This window comes from Haematobia irritans, chromosome 5 (assembly GCF_050003625.1).
Source record: "Haematobia irritans isolate KBUSLIRL chromosome 5, ASM5000362v1, whole genome shotgun sequence".
Lineage (NCBI taxonomy): Eukaryota > Metazoa > Arthropoda > Insecta > Diptera > Muscidae > Haematobia > Haematobia irritans.
The window spans coordinates 161,988,707-162,008,434 of record NC_134401.1 but is presented as its reverse complement, the minus strand read 5'-3'; the positions used below and the strand labels follow the sequence as shown (position 1 = coordinate 162,008,434).

The 19,728-nt window shown below is 33.3% G+C and overlaps 6 protein-coding genes and 1 long non-coding RNA gene across 8 annotated transcripts in view; 4 read left to right on the top strand and 3 right to left on the bottom strand.

Moving 5' to 3' along the window:
• Positions 1-598: 598 nt before the first annotated feature.
• On the bottom strand, positions 599-1,919 carry LOC142240867 (uncharacterized). Its single transcript, XM_075312617.1, has 2 exons — positions 1,443-1,919; positions 599-1,381 (listed from the first exon to the last, which is right to left on the bottom strand). Exons 1-2 carry the CDS (start codon positions 1,746-1,748, stop codon positions 713-715), a joined length of 975 nt encoding a protein of 324 aa, XP_075168732.1. The 5' UTR covers positions 1,749-1,919; the 3' UTR covers positions 599-712.
• A 2,766-nt stretch (positions 1,920-4,685) lies between these two features.
• Positions 4,686-5,942, bottom strand: RpL18A (ribosomal protein L18A). The gene is made up of 2 exons (XM_075310213.1): positions 5,793-5,942; positions 4,686-5,363 (listed from the first exon to the last, which is right to left on the bottom strand). Exons 1-2 carry the CDS (start codon positions 5,808-5,810, stop codon positions 4,848-4,850), a joined length of 534 nt encoding a protein of 177 aa, XP_075166328.1. The 5' UTR covers positions 5,811-5,942; the 3' UTR covers positions 4,686-4,847.
• A 2,867-nt stretch (positions 5,943-8,809) lies between these two features.
• LOC142241805 (uncharacterized) lies at positions 8,810-9,190 on the top strand. Its single transcript, XR_012723816.1, has 2 exons — positions 8,810-8,919; positions 8,977-9,190. It is a non-coding gene; the product is annotated as an uncharacterized LOC142241805 (long non-coding RNA).
• Positions 9,191-9,792: 602 nt separating this feature from the next.
• san (Probable N-acetyltransferase san) lies at positions 9,793-10,958 on the top strand. Its single transcript, XM_075310920.1, has 3 exons — positions 9,793-9,952; positions 10,098-10,421; positions 10,496-10,958. The coding sequence occupies exons 1-3, from the start codon at positions 9,945-9,947 to the stop codon at positions 10,704-10,706; spliced, it is 543 nt and encodes a 180-aa protein (XP_075167035.1). The 5' UTR covers positions 9,793-9,944; the 3' UTR covers positions 10,707-10,958.
• Gr47b (Gustatory receptor 47b) lies at positions 10,904-12,426 on the bottom strand. The gene is made up of 3 exons (XM_075310919.1): positions 11,458-12,426; positions 11,198-11,359; positions 10,904-11,134 (listed from the first exon to the last, which is right to left on the bottom strand). Exons 1-3 carry the CDS (start codon positions 12,424-12,426, stop codon positions 11,027-11,029), a joined length of 1,239 nt encoding a protein of 412 aa, XP_075167034.1. The 3' UTR covers positions 10,904-11,026.
• Positions 12,427-14,487: 2,061 nt separating this feature from the next.
• Positions 14,488-19,099, top strand: eEFSec (eukaryotic translation elongation factor, selenocysteine-specific). The gene is made up of 4 exons (XM_075309264.1): positions 14,488-14,709; positions 14,772-14,915; positions 14,981-15,352; positions 18,168-19,099. The coding sequence occupies exons 1-4, from the start codon at positions 14,580-14,582 to the stop codon at positions 19,091-19,093; spliced, it is 1,572 nt and encodes a 523-aa protein (XP_075165379.1). The 5' UTR covers positions 14,488-14,579; the 3' UTR covers positions 19,094-19,099.
• Positions 15,213-19,728, top strand: part of ITP (ion transport peptide) — a 115,183-nt gene continuing 110,667 nt past the window's right edge. For both annotated transcript variants that reach the window (XM_075309275.1, XM_075309265.1), the window contains exon 1: positions 15,213-15,352. In XM_075309275.1, coding sequence (XP_075165390.1) covers positions 15,320-15,352 — 33 coding nt within the window. In that variant the 5' untranslated portion in view covers positions 15,213-15,319. The remainder of the gene's footprint in view (positions 15,353-19,728) is intronic.

The window sequence follows — 19,728 nt, the reverse complement described above, 5'->3', positions numbered from 1 at the left end:
AATTTTATTTCTATAGAAAATTTTGTCAAAATTTTATTTCTATAGAAAATATTTTCAAAATTTTATTTCTATAGAAAATTTTGTCAACATTTTATTTCTATAGAATATTTTATCAAAATTTTATTTCTATCGAACATTTTGTCCAAAATTTTATTTCTATTGAAAATTTTGTCCAAAATTTTATTTCAATAGAAAATTTTGTCAAAATTTTATTTCTACAGAAAGTTTCAATTTATTTCTATAGAAAATTACAATATATGTTAAGAAAATGTGTATGTGGATATAATGATCATAAAATTAACGATTCCTACTGTTCCCATCTACTCATAGTAGATGGAGACAGTAGGAATCCGTATCATATCGCGTGTTTTACATTCCAAAAATAAGAACCGGATCACCTTCGCCATAGTCAAATAGGGCTAAGCATTGGTGTCTAAACTTAAATATGTAATTACACGAATGAAAAGATGATCGCCTACAAAAGGTTGTAGGCGAACTACTTTCCAGACATCTCTAGAATGCCCTATATTTAAAGTGACACACGAACATATTAAAAGCATATCTTTTAGATATTTTTATGAAATAAAAAATTAAATAATTTCCTTTTATATTATGTATTTAATTTGTCGAAAATTTCCACAAAAAAAAGTTAAAATTATAAAAATCAAACACAATACAACTATATATTCAATTTACTGTTTGCTCTTGCTCTTTATCTGGAACACACCATAATACGTCTAGAGCGGGTTCGAGAGCTTCCAGTAGTTGCTCTTTTGGACGATGTTGATTTCGGAGATGTCTTATTGGTGACTGCTCCACGGGACATAGAGCGTTTGCTTACATTAGCAGTGCGCCGAGCTGAACTAGCTGATCTGCGCTTTGCTCGTCTAGTGCGTTTTGAGAGTGCGGTTGAGCTACCAATAACCGGTAACTTCCTGGATCTCCGACTGCTTGTCGATTTATTTCGTATTGTAGAAGAACGTCGGCTCTTGCTTATTGCAGAAACACGGGAGCGATTCCGCGATTTTTGGGAATCACGGGATCGAGAACCAGCACTCCTACCAGAACGTGCGGCTGATACGCTCCGTTTGCGTCTTCTGGAACGTCTCGCAACGGTACTTCGTACTGTAGAAGAACGTCGGGAGCGACTCCTAGATTTTTGGGTATCACGGGATCGAGAACCAGCACTCCTATCAGAACGTGCGGCTGATACGGCCGTCGGTTTGCGTCTTCTGGAACGTCTCGCAATGGTACTTCCAATTACCGGCGTTTTAACAGAACGGCTACGGGAGCGGGATTTGCTTCGTCCTGTCATCGGATCAGAGCGTAAAGACGAACGTGCTCCCATAGGCTCTCTTTGTCGACTTGGAATTCCACAACCCTAAATACATTTATAGTCAAGTTTTGTATATATTTATAATTCTGCTTTTTTGATAAATTACCATCCTTGTATATTTATTTTTCTCTTCCTCCGACAATTTCCTCCATTCGCCAGCGCCCCGACGTATTGTCTCTTTAGCACTAAGACCGCAATGTTTTTGACGATATTCGCGCAAAAAGTTCAAATATCCATTTCTGGTTATTGGACCAGGGCGCATACATTTGGCACCGCCAGTGGTGCCCTGGTTGTTTCTATTGTTCATTGTAGTAGAGGATGGGGGATTATTGTTGTTGTTTTTATTATCCGTTGTAGTTGAGGATGGGGCATTATTCTCCCCAGAAGCGCCTTTACCCTTTTCGGTATTCATTTTAAAACCTGCGTGTGAATAATTAGTTTACGAGGAATTTTTTTTTGTCTTAACCCCAATTTACTAGGGTACAATTATTTTTCGAAATTTAAATTTAAAAATTTTAATGGAAAGAAAAAATGTGTATATCACAAATATGAAAAAATTCGTTACTAAACATTTGATAGAAAACACAAAGTCGGAGTTTTTCAAATATTTTGTATGATTACAAATCCATTGACTATATGATAATATATTCCCGTCTATTATATATTGTCGCCAAGTGGACAAACGGCCTCCGCCGTTTCAGCAGCACTTTTTGATGTGAATGCTGGTCCTCGAACTCATGATTCCCGAAGATGTCGTTATCGTTCTTCGCGTACACGTTTTTGCGGTAACCAAGAACCAACGTTCTTCTAAAATAAATTGAGGAAAAACTAGTTCACCTCGGCGCTCTGCTAATGTTAACAAACTCGAACGCTCTGAATATCGTCGAAAACATTACACTAATATATCTCCTAATTGAGCGTCGTCTAAAAGGTCTACTACTAGAAGCACTCGGCCGCTTCTAGAAGTCTTACGATGTGTTCCAGAGAAGAGATCTTAGTTTAGGTATAGTGGAAAAGTCCCATAGAATATTCAGTCCATTGTGATAACACAAAGGTGGACTTCTCTCTTATCGCTTAATGCTGCCCGGTTCTATGTTTAGCTCAATGATAAGGGCCACCTTTCCGCGTTTCGCATTGCGATAAATCCACATAGAGATTTCTTCGATTTTCTTCTACCTTTTTTGTTATAATAATAAATTAATGTTTTTGAACCTGGACTTTGAAAAAAGATTAATTTGTTAAAATTTTTTCCTATAGAACATTTTCTAAAATTTTATTTATATAGAAAATTTTGCCCAAGTTTTATTTCTATAGAATACTTTGTCTACATTTTATTTCCATAAAAAACATTTATTTGTCAAAAATTTTTCCCATAGAAAATTTTCTTGAAATTTTATTTATATAGAAAATTATGTCAAAGTTTTAGTTCTATAGAAAAGTTTGTCAAAATTATAGTTCTATAGGAAACTTTGTCAAAATTTTATTTCTATAAAAATTTTTGTCAAAATGTTATTTCTATAGAAAATTTTGCAAAATATTATTTCTATAGAAAATTTTGCAAAATATTATTTCTACAGAAAATTTTGTCAAAATGTTATTTCCACAGACAATTTTGCCAAAATTTTATTTCTATAGAAAATTTGCCGTGGTTCGATTCCTGCTTCGACCGAACACCAAAAATTTTTCAGCGGTGGATTATCCCACCTCAGTGATGCTGGTGACATTTCTGAGGGTTTCAAAGCTTCTCTAAGTGGTTTCACTGCAATGTGGAACGCCGTTCGGACTCGGCTATAAAAAGGAGGTCCCTTGTCATTGAGCTTAACATGGAATCGGGCAGCACTCAGTGATAAGAGAGAAGTTCACCAATGTGGTATCACTATGGACTGAATAGTCTAAATGAGCCTGATACATCGGGCTGCCACCTAACCTAACCTAGTTCTATAGAAAATTTTCTGAAAATTTTATTGCTATAGAAAATTTTGTCAAAATGTTATTTCTATAGAAAATATTGTCAACTTTTTATTTCTATAGAAAATGTTGTCAAAAAGAAACACCTAGAAATGTCACCAGCACTACTGAATAATTTTTTGGTTTGGTCGAAATTGGGACTGAATCATGGCCCTGTATATGCAAGGCGTGCAGGCTTACCATTGCGCCAGGGTAACTTCCTGAGATTTTCGAATGATTAAATTGGCTCTTTTTTTAATTGTTCTTGCAAAATTTTTGGGAAAATGTATAAAAAGATTTTTTTGTGAGTTGGGTTGTTTTGATATTTTGTTCTAATTTTTGGTATTAACAATGGAGAGCCCTTTAAGATCTCCTCATTTAAAAATTATACAATTTTAAAATTACTACCCAGCAAAAAAATTTGGAACTTGTTCTTGCACTTCCAAAAATGTCCTCCTAAATAGGTTCTTTATTTTAACTCCTAAGGAAGTTCTTTTAAATAATAAATGATATGGTGTTAGTCTAGATTCCAGGAGCCATTATAATTTAATAGTTAGCATATCAAGTGTCATGGGTTTACTACCAGTTTCGATTCAATACCAAAGAATTTTTCAGCTATAGTTTATCCTGTCTCAGTAAAGTTAGTGACATTTCGACATTTCTGAGTGTTTAATAACTTCTCTGAGAAGGCTGCACCAGTGTGATACGCCGTTCGGACTCGTAACGCATTGAATAGTCTGAATTTTAATCTAGTCTAGATTCCTACTGTCCCTATCTATTATTCAATACAAATTCCTACTGTCCCCCATCTATTAAGAGACTAGATACAGTAGGAATCACATCGCAAATATATAGTTCTACTGGAGTCTTACCATCTTTGAATCAATAGATTGTCAGTGCTTATAAGACAGTAAATTAGCTTAAATAAGAGTTAAAGTATTTCTTACATCTTCTTGTAAAAACCCCAATTAGTTCTAAATCAAGGAGTAAAGTCCGATTTAATTTACTTTCCAATTTTAAAGGTTTCTATAAGCCGGGTTCGAAAGACGTGCCATACAAGAGTTACATTAAATCATAAATATTCAGTAATATCGTGAGCCAGAAATACTCAGAAATATTGCCAGAATGTTCGTTGATTGATGGTCCAATATTGTGCTAATTGTCACCTGCATGTGAGACGGGTATGCAAAATATTTCACCATGGAGTGTAATTATGATATAGGAAAAGTTCTTCTTTTTAACATATACACAATTCTGTAAAACTTAACCATGCCCCCCTTGAACACAAATGATCATAGGTTCATTCCCAGAAATTGAGAAATATACAAACACTTTTCTTCAATAGTTAATTTCCACATACTTCTGTTTTACACTAAATCTTTTCAAACAAAACACTGTTAAATTTGTTTTTTTTTTTTCTTTTATTTACCTCCAAACTAAACACTGTGTGTTTCACTGACGCATTCATCATAGTCTTAGAATATAAAAAAACGAAATTGTAGTAAAACCCACATAGTCATAGTCAACTTCATCACACAATTCATCCAATAACTTTTCCTCCTCCTTACAAGAAGTAGGTTCTTGGTTTTCTGTAGGAGAACAACTTCCTGTTGCCTTTGTGGTGGACACGTTGTACCAAGGGGAATTTGATCTTGGAATCGTGGAATTGTTTGACATGTACACGGCGGGTCTTGCTAGCAGCAATAGCTTCAACCTTAATGATTTGGATGGAGTGGGCACGAGCACGATGACGGGCACCCATATCGCGATAGCATTGGGTGACAGCACCACCAACAGTCAAGTCACGGTATTCACGGTACATGTTGTGTGTACCAGAACGGGAATCGTAACGCAACCAGATGCCAAAATTCTTGATTTTGGTGGGGGAGGTTTCGTACACCTGTTTCAAGTTGACAATTTCACCGGTGGTCTTCTTGAACTTCTTCAATTGGCGCAAGAAGTACCAGAAACGGGATTTGGCAACAATGTTGTCGGGGGCAAAGATTCTCATTTTGTACAAAGGAGTTTGAGGCTCCTTTTCAGAGGGCAACTTGCGGCCGATGACCTCGTATTCCTTCAACTAAAATTGTAAAGGAAAAAAGAACACATTAGAAGAAAGTTTTACCACACTACAACAAAACAAACAACACAACAAAAAATGGGCAAATAAGTTCTAAATAATATGTTTGTATATATTATCACACATATTTCCTTATTTCATAATTCAATTCAAAATCCACTAAGATCAAAATATTTCCATATCTTTACAATATTCACACCACTTCTGACAGTTCCAACTTAGCACACCAACTCAATGTTTTGACAGATCGATCTCTGCATGGCACCACATGCCATTTGTATTTCTCACATTTTTGTTAAATTATCCATATATTTGATACAAAAACAGTTTCTTCCATTGTTCCATCAATCACTGACATTTTAAAGCTTATTTGCCACACTCTTCATGTTCATTTTTATTGAATTTTGTAATATTTTTAGGGAAATTTACCTGTCCCTTGGCTTTCATTTTGGAAGCGTTCACGAAAAAGGAAACGGAAAGAGATGAGACAGCTGTCGTATCTTTTTAGTACTCTCTCGCCTATGCACAGTAATTGGGAATAGTTCAGAAACCTGCATTTAACAACAGGTTTGACATATGAATGAAATAAGACGGCAACTTATGGTCACATTACACTTCAAGATGTATTGGATTCGGAAGAAATTTTATTGCCTTCGTGTACAGTTTTGCACATTTAATTAACCGTTTTGGTGGAAAAACATAGTACCCACTTTAAAGCAACTAACATATCGTAGTTTTTACTACGCTTCTAATTGACACTGTGAAATATTTTGCACGTATGATTTATGTATAGGTAAGTACTATGCTCAGATTTCAAGCTGAAAACCAGCATGTTTTCACGGTTACTGTTTTGAATTAATTAATATAAAGGATGTTTTCTTTTAGCCACATATGTCGTTGCACTGGTGTTCTATCCAGAACATCTCATCAGTGCAAGTCGCGTTGTATTTTGATAATGTGACGCTTTTTAGATTCACAATAGCAATTTATTGTGACTAATTTATCGAATAACATGAGATTCAAAGTGGAACAGTAGGGCTGTTTTCTTTTTGCACTGGATACCCTAAGCAGTCACGGACTAAAAGAAAACAGAGTACTCGTTTATCCAGGACATCTCCAAAAATATGCAACACTGTCATCAGCTGTTTAAAAACAATCACAGAAAACAAGTGAAATAAACAAGTGTCATAAATAATCGCAGCAGTAAATATTTATTACTATTTGAGCATTTCATACATTAAAAATGTAAGTTTTCAGTTGTTTTCTGTGATTGTATTTAAACAGCTGATGTACTCTGTTTTCTTTTAGTCCGTGACTGCTTAATGCTAAAAGAAAACAGCCCAATAGAAATATAAATATTTCGCAAACAAAAACTTGGTTCTTTTCCATCCGTAATTTGACAAGACTTGATAAATAATAATAATTTTTTATATATATTTTTGCACTTTTAATTTAGTGTTTTGATAAAAAAAAAACATAGTGCTCACCTTATGACAAGAAAACAACAAGTAATTATGTGCTAACACTTGCAAGATTTTACTGTGACAAAATCTTCAGTAAAAAATTGCAACTTCCCAAATTTTATTTAAATAAGAATGATAAAGAAGTGGTGAAAACATAGTTATTTCGCTTAAAATTGTTCTAGATATATTGCCCTGCCAGAATTTCAAAGTTCCATTTCATCCTCATCGCTACCACAGACTCGTAAGTGACGCTGCAACAATCGCCAACTGTGATGGGGGACTTTCCAAATGGAATAAAGTGATTGTTTTTCAGATATTTTACAGACACGCTGTCTTCATCGAGAATAAAAACATTGGCTGATAGACGCTGCAACATGTAACATGCCACTTGTAAATGAACATCATTCTATTATTAATGAAAAAATTATGTTAAATGTGTTGTGATAGTGGTATAAATGTTATATTTATAAGAATTTATAAATGTTTAATCAAATTAATAAACATCTAAAAATCGTGTTTTATGCGCTTTACAGATTATCAGTTATTCCGGACGACAGTGCTCGTGTCGAACATATCCCATATATTGTGCACATTATAAGTTAAGTCCGAAGGCATAATCGATACTGCTGCATGTTTATGGGATCGATAACACATTTACCGATTATTTAGTCATCGCCGACAAGTCGTATCGAACCGACACACTGTACGATTCTTTACAAACACCGACATTCCGTCCGGAATAACTGATAGTCTGTAAAGCGCATTACTTGACCACAATGATTCTTTTACAACTATCTTAAAATGCACTTTTTCTGATTGTTTGAAGGGGCTCTTATTGGCTTCGTTCTAAATTTATTAAAGATGCTCCTAATAATTGCACTCATGCGATACTTTTTTGTAGTAACATGGCGTGGTACAACTTCTCAATAGTGACGGCGCTTTTCTGACGAGTTTTGGGTGTCGTATACGATTGTTTTCGACGTGGTGGGGATGCTCAGAAGTGCCGTCAAATTCTAAAAATGTTGGAAGGGTGGTGAACAATTTTTGACTTTCCAAATGTGATAGTTTTTCAGATATTTTTCCAGACACGCTGCCTCCATCGAGAATAAAAAACACCGGCTGATAGACGCTGCAACATGTAACTTGCTACTTGTAACTCAACATTAATCTGTTATTAATGCAAAAAAATTATGTTAAATGTGATGTGATAAGGCCGGTACTCTGTTCGGTTTTCGCGTTGAAACTCCATACAAAAGCAAAAAATGCGAAAAACTATCGAAATTTTTTCCATTTGTGGTACTTTGTTTTTTCGAGTTTAAAAACTGACGTTTATAGCATGGCGCCATTTGCAATGTGAATTAAGAAATACTTTATTTATTAAAACTATTTGTGTGGGTTTATAACGCAAACACGGATCATATTTTTGTTCCGAAAATATACAAAAGATCAAAGGAGTAGCGAATTAATTGCCCAAGCAAAAATAAAATGTTAATTTTGTAATAGCAAGCAGCAACCACCAAATTAATTCAATATCATTCCCAGTTAAATAGCGCTCCCTGTTACCTAAATATACACCGCTTTCTATGTGCGAAATAATGGTTTCTATAATTTTTTTTTCGCAAGAATTAAAATAGTACCGGCCTATAGTCGTATAAATGTTATATTTTTAAGAATTTATAAATGTTTAATCATATTAACAAATTACAACTTTTTACAACTATCTTAAAGCACTTTTTCTGATAGTTTGAAGGGGCTCTTATTGGCGTCGTTCTAAATTTATCTAAAAAGGCACCTAAAATTGCAATCATGCGATAATTTTTTGTAGTTACTTGGCGTAGTACAACTTCTCAATACCCTGCCAGCATTTCAAAGTTCCATTTCAACCTCATCGTTACCACAGACTCGTAAATGTCACTTCAACCATCATGAAAAGGTACATCAAAAAGTACATGCAAGTAATTTGCCATCCCTACTGTTAAAAAAGCCATTTTTTTTTGTGAAACACCAAGCGCAACCAGCTTGTTATATTTTAATTAAATAAAAACGAAAATAAAGTTCTGAAAACATAGATTATACGCTTAAAATTGTGAAAGGTATATTGGTGAACAATTTGGTGATTTTCCAAATGGAATAAAGTGATTGTTGTTCAGATATTTTACAGACACGCTGCCTCCATGGAATAAAAACACTGGTTGATAGACGCAGCAACATGTAACTCGCTACTTGTAACTCAACATCATCATTAATGCCAAAAATTATGTTAAATGTAATGTGATAGTGGTATAAATGTTATATTTTTAAGAATTTGTAAATGTTTAATCAAATTAATAAATATCTAAACAAACGTGTTTTACTCGACCACAATGATTCTTTTACAACTATCTTAAAATGCACTTTTTCTGATTGTTTGGAGGGTCCCTTATTGGCGTCGTTCTAAATTGATCTATAAAGGCACCTAATAATTGCACTCATGCGAAACATTTTTGTAGTAACTTGGCGTGGTACAACTTCTCAATAGTGACGGCGCTTTTCCGACGAGTTTTTGATGTCGTATATGATTGTTTTCGACGTAGTGGGGATTCTCAAAAGAGTCTCCAAAGTCAAAAAATGTTGGCAGGGTAGTGACGGCGCTTTTGCGAGGAGTTTTGGATATCGTATACGTCTTTTTTTCGACGTGGTGGGGATTCTCACAATCGCCGTCAAATTCAAAAAATGTTGGCAGGGATGTTTCAAACAAGTGCGGTTGAATATATGGTGAGGATGATGTTCACCATATGGTGACGTATATAAGGAACTCTCACCCTTGTGTTAATTGGGAACATATACAATATGTGTAAGATTTGTTTGAATTCAACATGACTTCTGGCATTGGTTTCATGGAGATATTATGTCGACTTTTTGTGTGGTAATATCCTATTGTGAATGATGGTGTTTAAGTTTTTAAACACGTTCCAATTAATTTGACATATGTGTAACCTAATTTTAATGCGTTCCTACAAAAAATTGACATATTTTTGGAGCGATTAATTAGCAATTTGATAGGCATATTTGCCATAGTTAGTGATAAATAAAACTCTGAAATTCATTAATACTCCAGCATTATTCGAAGTACAAGAAGATGACCAGGCAAGTATATTGATGCATACAAAAACCCAGGTGCTGCCATCAGTGTTTTGTTTGGTTCTTCCTAACCTCGAAATGTGATTTTCTGCAATCTTGCGCTTGTACTATTCATCTCAACTTTATATGTTTTATTCCTTGTGTAATATAGGGCTAGCATTGAATTGGGCGATGTTACTCCCCATAATATCAAACAATTGAAAAAACTCAACACGGTGGTATTTCCTGTTTCCTACAATGACAAATTCTATGTGGACGTATTGGAAGCCGGTGAATTAGCGAAATTAGCTTACTACAATGACATAGTGGTGGGAGCAGTTTGTTGTCGCGTGGACGTTTCGGAAAATCAAAGACGATTATATATCATGACATTGGGATGTCTATCGCCATATCGTAGATTGGGCATAGGTACGGTAATGTTCCAGCATATATTGAACTATGTTGAGAAGGATGGTAATTTCGATAGCATATTTTTGTAAGTTTTAATGTAAATTGCTAGAAGGACATTACTGATATTAATAATATCATATGTTGCTCTTCTTATTTTAGGCATGTCCAAGTAAATAATGAAAGTGCTATTGAATTTTACAAAAAATTTGGATTTGAGATTGTCGAGACCAAAGAACATTACTATAGACGTATTGAACCAGCTGATGCCCATGTTTTACAAAAAACTCTGCGTAAAACAGCTCCTGAGACAAGTCAAACATCCAATGCTCAGTGTAATGGTCAAACGGACAAGCGTGAGAAAAAAGCTTAAAATCTGTTCATTAACAAAAGAATACTTCGCTTGCGAATATTACGATAAAACTCATAATCAACTCCTGAAACAGAAACTCTTTTTGAACAGACACACACACACACGGCCGTTCATTGAATTATTTGGCATGAACAGTATAAAGAAGAAGGCAAACAATACCAGTATCCCTTGGCAAATGCTTAAAATAGGCGGGATCATAATTTTATCTTAGGTTATCTATTTAAAATAAAAGAAACGTATGTATAACATTAATTGGTAACTACAGAAAGATTTATTCTACGAAGAATAGCAGTAAGTATCATCCTTGATGATATCTAATATTATGTTGAAATAAGCTCCACATCATTTTGTAAACTTTTTGCTATTATATTCTGTTGGAATTGTAGTTGAATTAAAATGATCATGTAATTGGCTATTCCGTTGAAAACCTGCAAAAAGAAAATGAGCGATATTATTAAACGTATTGAAAATTTTATGAATGACGATATTACGATAAATAGAACTGGCAGATCACAACGTATAGAATTTCCTATACTAAAAAAGTAATTATTATGCATTCGCCAATGTAGGAATGAATCCATGTTTTGCTTAATAATCTTCGGTTCGTTGAAAAACTTTTCCACACTCAACATATCATGGATACAATTTCTTCGCTGAAAATTAGAAAAAAAAACAACATGAATATTAAGAATTAATTAATACTTTGATTATTTCACTGTTTATATTGTCAAACAATATATTCTTCTCTTACCGCTACATGAACCAAGTGCCCATAGGTCACTGTCATGGTAACTTTATAGACTCGTGGCAGCATAAAAAGCACAATATATGCGTATTCTTCTGGCCCCGCTTTACCCTCAATTGTTTTCGACAAAAGCAAAAATCCCACATTCGTTAACATGGCAAAATCGTGAAATGTTCCAGCTCCACTAACACTACTAAAGACATGATTTAGCGTTGGTATCATTGAATTGTATTCCTTGAAATAAAATTGCAATATCTTAAGCTTCCGAAATAGCTTGATGTCATCTTTCGATGTCCTGCTTTTTGTTGAAAAGCACACCTTGATTAGCTTGTATAGCAATCGGAATCTTATTCGCAGCATATCCATTCCAGCTACATATAGGAAATTAGCTGTTCCAGCACAACAAGTCATGCAAGCATAAGAAAAGGCAAGTAGAAATGAACTAATATAGCCACAACGACAACGTGATAAATTGAATACGAATCCCAGAGAAATGGACATGAAGTATATAGTCACCAATGATACCAAAACATTATATTTTCTCGCAGTTTTATTATAGTTCCACTTGACAAAGGGGAAATCTTTAAGGAGCTTGTCATCCAGACTCTGAAGAAGATGAGAAAGGTGTAAATGTTTCAATCGGGTAAAGTCCAAACTGAACGTTATTTGTATGTACATAACGGTACTGATGAAACACTCAAAACACAGGACGAATTTAATAACAGGCTCAAGACGTCCTATCATTGCATCATACAACTCGTCATCTGTGAATTTCATTGCCAGACCTCCAATAAAGCTTATCACCAGTAGAAATCGCACAATGTATCCGAATACCGTGCTCCATCGCGTATAATATAAACGCATTCCATTTTCTATTTTGAAACACAGGCAACCAGTGTAGTATAAAACATTGTATAATACGAAGAGACACTGGTGCATAGATTTTACATCAAATAAAAATTTTATTATGTTCATCGTGTAGCTGTAGTTAGAGCGAAGGACAATTACAATCTACCAAAAAACAAAACAAGTACCAAAGATTCAATGTGTAAATCAATTAAACGAACCTTAATTACTATCAATTAAACACGATTAGAATCAGAGAATAGATTACAATCAAAAAGGACAAAAGAAAATGTGTGAAACAAAACAAGAAATATTTTTGGCTATTCACTTCAGAAGCCATTGGATTGGGCACATTCAATGTGCGACCGGATGTGGGCAACATTTAAACATGATATACCCCCAAGAGAAAAGTCAAAGGATCACTTTGAATATGCATCAATAAACACAAGTCATAGCAGATAACTAATTACTATGAATGTATTAGCTTGGAATATTTAGTATTATTATGTTCGCTAGACCAAGCTTACGAAAAAGTATCATTAGACACTTTCTATGAACGTATCATGAGGTGGGTACTATGTTCGGTTTCCTCAAACGAAACCCAACTTATTTCCATGGCTACTTGTTCAATCAAATATTTTTAAAATAATCTTAAGTACCCACCACAATGGATTGCGTACAAAATTTTCCTAAGACTGCCACCAAAATCGAATTGGGATGTGGTAAAATTTGCCGATGGCAATGTATAGTTTTAGTACATATACTTCAACGGGATCGGATGAAATTTAAACCTACAAAATGGACCGGAAGTGAAATCTGGGGATCGTTATATATGAGGGCTTTATATAATTATAGACCGATATGGACCAATTTTTGCACTATTATTAGAGGCCATAGACTAACGCCCTTTCTAGAGGCACCTCAAGTCAAATCTATTGATCTGTTTATATGGGTGCTATATATAATTATTGACCGATATGCACCAATTTATGCACGATTATTAGAGTCTATAGGCTAATACCACGTACCAAGTCTCAACCGGATCAGATGAATTTTGTCCCTTCTGGAGGCTCCGGAAGTGAAATCTGGGGATCGGTTTATATGGGGGCTATACATAATTATAGACCGATATAGACCAATTTTTGCACGATTGTTAGAGTCCATAGACTAACACCACTTACCAAATTTCAACCGGATCGGATGAAATTTGCCCCTCCTAGAGACTCCGCAAGTCAAATATGTGGATCGGTTTATATGGGGGCTATATATAATTATAGACCGATATGGATTAATTTTTGCACGAAGTTATATTTTGTAATATGTGTCCAAATAATTATAATTTTATTATACATTATAATAGAGTAGTATCCTGTTGTTGTATTATTGTTAGTATATTAGTGTTAGAAATAAGAGAATTGTTTTGAGTAGTTTTTAAATTTTGTTTTAAGTAACTGTAAAAGGCCTTTGTAAGGCTTAGTAACATATGAAAATAAATTAAATTAAAATAGTAGAGGCCATAGACTAACACCACGTACCAAATTTCAACCGGATCGAATGAAATTTGCTCCTCCAAAAGTCAAATCTGGGGATCGGTTTATATGGGGGCTATACATATATACTTATAGCACCAATTTTTGAACGATTATTATATATATAACACCACGTACGTGGGGGGTCCGTTTATATGGGGGCTATACCTAAAAGTGGTCCGATATAGCCCATTTGCAATACCATCCGACCTACATCAATAACAACTATTTGTGCCAATTTTCAAATGGATAGCTTGTTTCGTTCGGAAGTTCGCTTGATTTCAGCAGAGGGACGAACGGACGGACATGCTTAGATCGACTCAGAATTTCACCACGACCTGCAATATAGTATATACATTGTGAGACCAGTATGTCGATGTTCGGAGAAAATTTTATAATTTTTTTTTTAGAAGTTTTGGTGGAAAAATTGATCATAGTACCCTCCATTAAGAATAGAGAAATGGCATTCTAGTCGACCGAAAACATTCATTTTCATATGAGAAATCGGTTTTCCTTTTCCTGATAAACACATATTGTACCAATTGGTTAAATATATTCGTCTTCATTCTAGAGTTTCACTTGGAAACCCTAACACAGCAACAATTACTTTTTACATAATCGGTATGAGATATTTTAACGTTAAATGACCCCATAATATGCACAGCACTAACCGACATCAGCTGTTTCAACAAACCGGCGATTTCGACTAGTTTGTATTCAAAATATCCTGCCAATAAATAACACATTTGGAAGATGGTTGTTAAAAATTTAAACATTGGACTACTTGGACATGTGGACTCTGGAAAAACTTCATTGGCCAAAGTACTTAGCTCGATATCTAGTACGGCCAGTTTTGATAAATCATCACAATCCCAACAGCGAGGTAAAATGGTCCATTTAATTTTTTATATAGATTCATAAAATCTAACAAAATTCTTCCAATAGGAATAACATTGGATTTAGGTTTTAGTGCTCTAATGGTAGACACTCCCGAACAAATCAAATCTGACCATCCAGACATAGAGCAAATACAAATAACGTTTGTTGACTGTCCGGGACATGCAAGTCTCATAAGAACAATTATTGGAGGCAAGTTTCCTAGAACTAATCGCAATGATCAATTTGAATTTTAAAATATAACCTCCATAAAATAGGTGCCCAAATTATTGATATGATGATTTTAGTTATTGATGCCCAGAAGGGTATTCAAACCCAAACTGCTGAATGTATTGTCATTGGAGCTTTACTCAAGAGAAAACTTGTAGTAGTTATCAATAAAATAGATATGTTGGAGCCACAGGAGAAGAGAACAACAACTTTAAAAAAACTTGACATTAAACTTAGGAAAGCAATATCGAGCACAGCATTTGGTGATCATTTTCCAATATTTCATGTATCTGCTCAAACATGTGAAGGAATACCAGAGCTGGTAGAGGGCATTAAGTCCCATATGGTTTTACCAAATCATAGGTTGGATGAACCTTTTCTAATGTATGTGGATCATTGTTTTTCGATTAAAGGACAAGGTAAGAAGTATGGGTATTGTGGGAATTAATGGAAGCATTTATCATTGCGGAAAGTTCAGATTTATACGAGAATTTACTGAGGTAGGAGGTCTCGCTTACGATTGAGTGAAGCATAGGATCATAATTTCTTGATAATATGGAAATTCACCATCTTTTGTATTTCAATATTCTTGATATTTTTAGAGTAACTTTTAATGTTATAAAAATTGTATGAAGAAGTCTCTATATGTGGTAGATACTTTTAGTTACTGTGGTATCTTAATAGACTGAATGCTCATGGCGTTCTACACCAGTTTATTTATTTATTTATTTATTCATTTATTTAATCAACTAACGCCCTATAGGCAGTTTGGACAATTCAGTAATGATAAATGATGCCCATTACTATTGAGCCACCGTGGTGCAATGGTTAGCATGCCCGCCTTGCATACACAGGGTCGTGGGTTCAAACCCAGTTTCGACCAAACACCAAAAAGGCTTTATTATTTTTACAATATATATATATATATATATATATATATATATATATATATATATATATATATATATATATATATATATATATATATATATATATATATATATATATATATATATATATATATATATATATATATATATATATATATATATATATATATATATATAAGTAAATAAAGAAAAATTTTTCAGCGGTGGATTATTATATTTTTGGTGTTCGGTCGTAGCAGGAATCGAACCTACGACCTTCTGTATACAAGGCGGACATGCTAACCATTGCACCACGGTGGTCCCCAATTATGTAAAGCCTATTTGAACATTTTGAAATTAATATGTGCATGGGAATTTTCCAGTGGACTACTCGAAATGACAGTTTTTTAATCTATTTTCGGCACAATCCTCGTTAATATTTTAGCTTTTATGAACCCATAGTGGAAACACAGTTAGTAGTCCCTTGGTTGGAGTTGGGTTCCTTGCACAAGCAGTTATTTTTTGTGCCTATCCTGGTGTATAGAAATCGATGCAATGTGGGTTAATTTTTCATAATTCGTTATTTCAATTTTAATGATGTCATGATTGCACCGTGGTCCAAAAGCATAAACTAATATTTCAACTTTTATATTACACAGAAAAAAAATTCACGAACATTTTTCCAATTAACATCTTAATTGAGTTTTAAAAAATATTCAATTAAAAATTTAATTGAATCAACAAATTTTTTAATTGAAATAAAAATCAATCACACAAATTAATAGTATCAATTAATTTTTTAATTGGATCAATTAATTTTTTAATTGACTGTCAATTAATTTTTTAATTGATACTATCATTTCTGTGATTGAAGACATTTCAATTAAAAAATTAATTGGATCAATTAATTTCGTGATTGAATCAGAAAAATTTTTTTTTGTGTGTACCAAGATAATAACAATAATATAGGGTTATCTTCAGCATATCAGGCAGACCAAATTTAATTTAACCCAAACTATAACTAAACCAGGACAAATATGGTAACAAACATACATACAAACAAAATATTTTTTTCTGATTCAATCACGAAATTAATTGATCCAATTAATTGTCAACTGAAAAAAATTTCACGAACATTTTTCCGATTAAAATCTTAAGGTGGGTATTAAGTTCGAGTTTAGCCGCTAAAACCAAAAATTGAAAAAGTTGATTTTCTTTGAAGTGAATTATTTAATAATCACACAAATTATAATAATTTTTTAATTGACTGCCAATTAATTTTTTAATTGATACTATCGTTTCTGTGGTTGAAGACATATCAATAAAAAATTTCAATTTCAATTTCAATTTATTGAGACAATACAATAAGCCAAATGAGGCCAATAATAGTGTACTGCCATTTTAGTAAATCTTAATTCTATATATCACTAGAAAAGTACTAAATTCAAATAAATACATATTAATTCCATTGATTAACATGACCAATTATGGCTATCTATAACTATTTATCTATTCATATATATGGCTTAAGGTTCGGGCGACAACTATATATATCCCTATTAATGAGACCCTTGGCTACTATAAACATTATCAATTACTCATTTTGGAATCTAAGCAACAATTCATTCCTGAACTGAACAACCGTGAAATTGAAATTCCTGAGCACTATCGGCAATGCATTCCATATCCTGGCTATGGATACCACAAATGATCTCTCAAATGTGGAACAATGAATAAATGGTATAATGATTTGCGGGTTCCGTACTGAACGAGAGATAACAAATTTAGATATAAGATCAGAAGGCATTAATTTAATTGGATAAATCAATTTCTTGATTGAATCAGAAAAAAAAAAATGTGTGTTTAATTGAAATATCTTCAATCACAGATCACAATTAAAAACTGGTTTTATCCAAATTAAAAAATTATTTGGTTCTATTAATTTTTGTGATTGATTTTTGTTTCAATTAAAAAAATTGTTGAATCAATTAAATTTTTAATTGAATACTTTTTAAAACTCAATTAAAACTTTAATCGAAAAATTTTTGTAGAATTTTTTTTCTGTGTGCATCATACAAGAATACCTTGCACCAAGTTTGAATAAAATTGGCAAACAAAAATATTTTAATATGATCACAATCTTCGTATCTCTCTAAAACTGTTTAATTACATAACTGATTATTATTCGAGCTATATGGACTGTTTAAATTTCATAAGCCTTCACTTTTAGAAATGAGTCGAGTCGATATGGACTCGTTATGAACATATAATTAGTTAAAGTTAATATTTAATGTATAGTCACATGTCAATATCATAACAAAAATCATAATTTCAATATAATACAGCTTATAAAATTTCTACATAGGTACTATATGTACGGGCACTGTGGTTCAAGGTAGTGTCAATGTGAACGATACTATCGATATTCCCAGTCTTAAAGAACAACGTAAGGTAAAGTCTATTCAAATGTTTCGTAAACCTGTTTCAACGGCTATAAAGGGTGATCGAATCGGTGTTAATTTAACACAATTTAATGCCAATACAATGGAAAGAGGAATACTTTGTCAAGTGGGTTATATGCATTTAATATATGCAGCCGTAATACAACTTCGTCGTATAGAATATTACAAATATGCCATTAAATCAAAAACGAAATTTCATATTAGTGTAGGTCATAATACAATAATGGCCCATATAACACTTTTCAAAGGTGCACATAAAGAAGATAACTTCAATCCCTTATTGGAATATGAATATGTCAATGAATTGGATGTAGCGGAATTTAAAGAAGATAGTAATAGAATATTCTGTCTTTTGGAATTTGAAACGCCCATATATGCTACAGACAATTTCATTTTAATAGCATCAAAATTGGATTTGGATATCCATAGTACTTGTTGTCGTTTAGCATTTTGGGGTACAATACAATGGGATACAAAAAATCAAAATTATAGCAACGAACTACTTAGTACATGGAAAATATATAAAACAAAAGAAAAACAAGGAACTGTCCAGAGATTGGTAAATGAGCGGGAAATTATTGTGCAAAATCTTTTCAAAAAGGAATCAAATCGGCAATTATTTTTGGGAAAATGCATTAATCTATCAACTGGCGAGTGTGGAAAAATCGAGAGTACATTTGGCCAAACATCCAAAGTGAAGATAGTATTTATGGATAGCTTAAAGGATGATACCTTGCGATTGTTAAAAGAAGGTCGTTTAAATGATGTGTTTGTAATACTTAGATATAAGAAATACGTTTTCAATAAAAATGTAAGTATAGTACAATAAAACAAATTGTTATTTTATTTATAAGAACACAGAACCAGTCTTAGTGTTCTTGGGTCATTCATCAAGATAGTTTTTAGTTGGGTGATTCCTGAGATGCTCATCTCGATTCGAGATGAGATGCAAGGTTTCCATATATGTGATTGAATATGCTCTCTCTGGTTATATTTTTATACTAGCACTCAGACTGATTACGTGGGATGGTCCAGCGTTGACCCAATCATAAGTGGGTCTTTTAATTACACATTTTCCCACATTTCTCGCAATCAACAATATTCAACACCAAAGCATCACCGAATATTCCGAAAAGTATATGGTATATTTGCAACGAACTCTGAGTAGATTGCGCATTCTTTCCAAAATAGACACATAAAAAAAAATCTAAAAAATCTTTAATTAAGTAACATGGCGTTGTACAACTTCTCATCCATAAAAGTGACGTGAAATCTAAAAACTATTGCTGGAGACAACTGGTAGTTGAAATAAGACTGTATGGACAGCACATGTTATCTCGGTTAAAGAAGTCAAATTGCAGCATCCCTTCACGACTTTGGCATTCTTCTTTTTTTTTTAATTTTTGTAGAAAATATCTGGTCACACCCCGTAGACAACCATTTTTAATTTGAAATTTTTTCGAA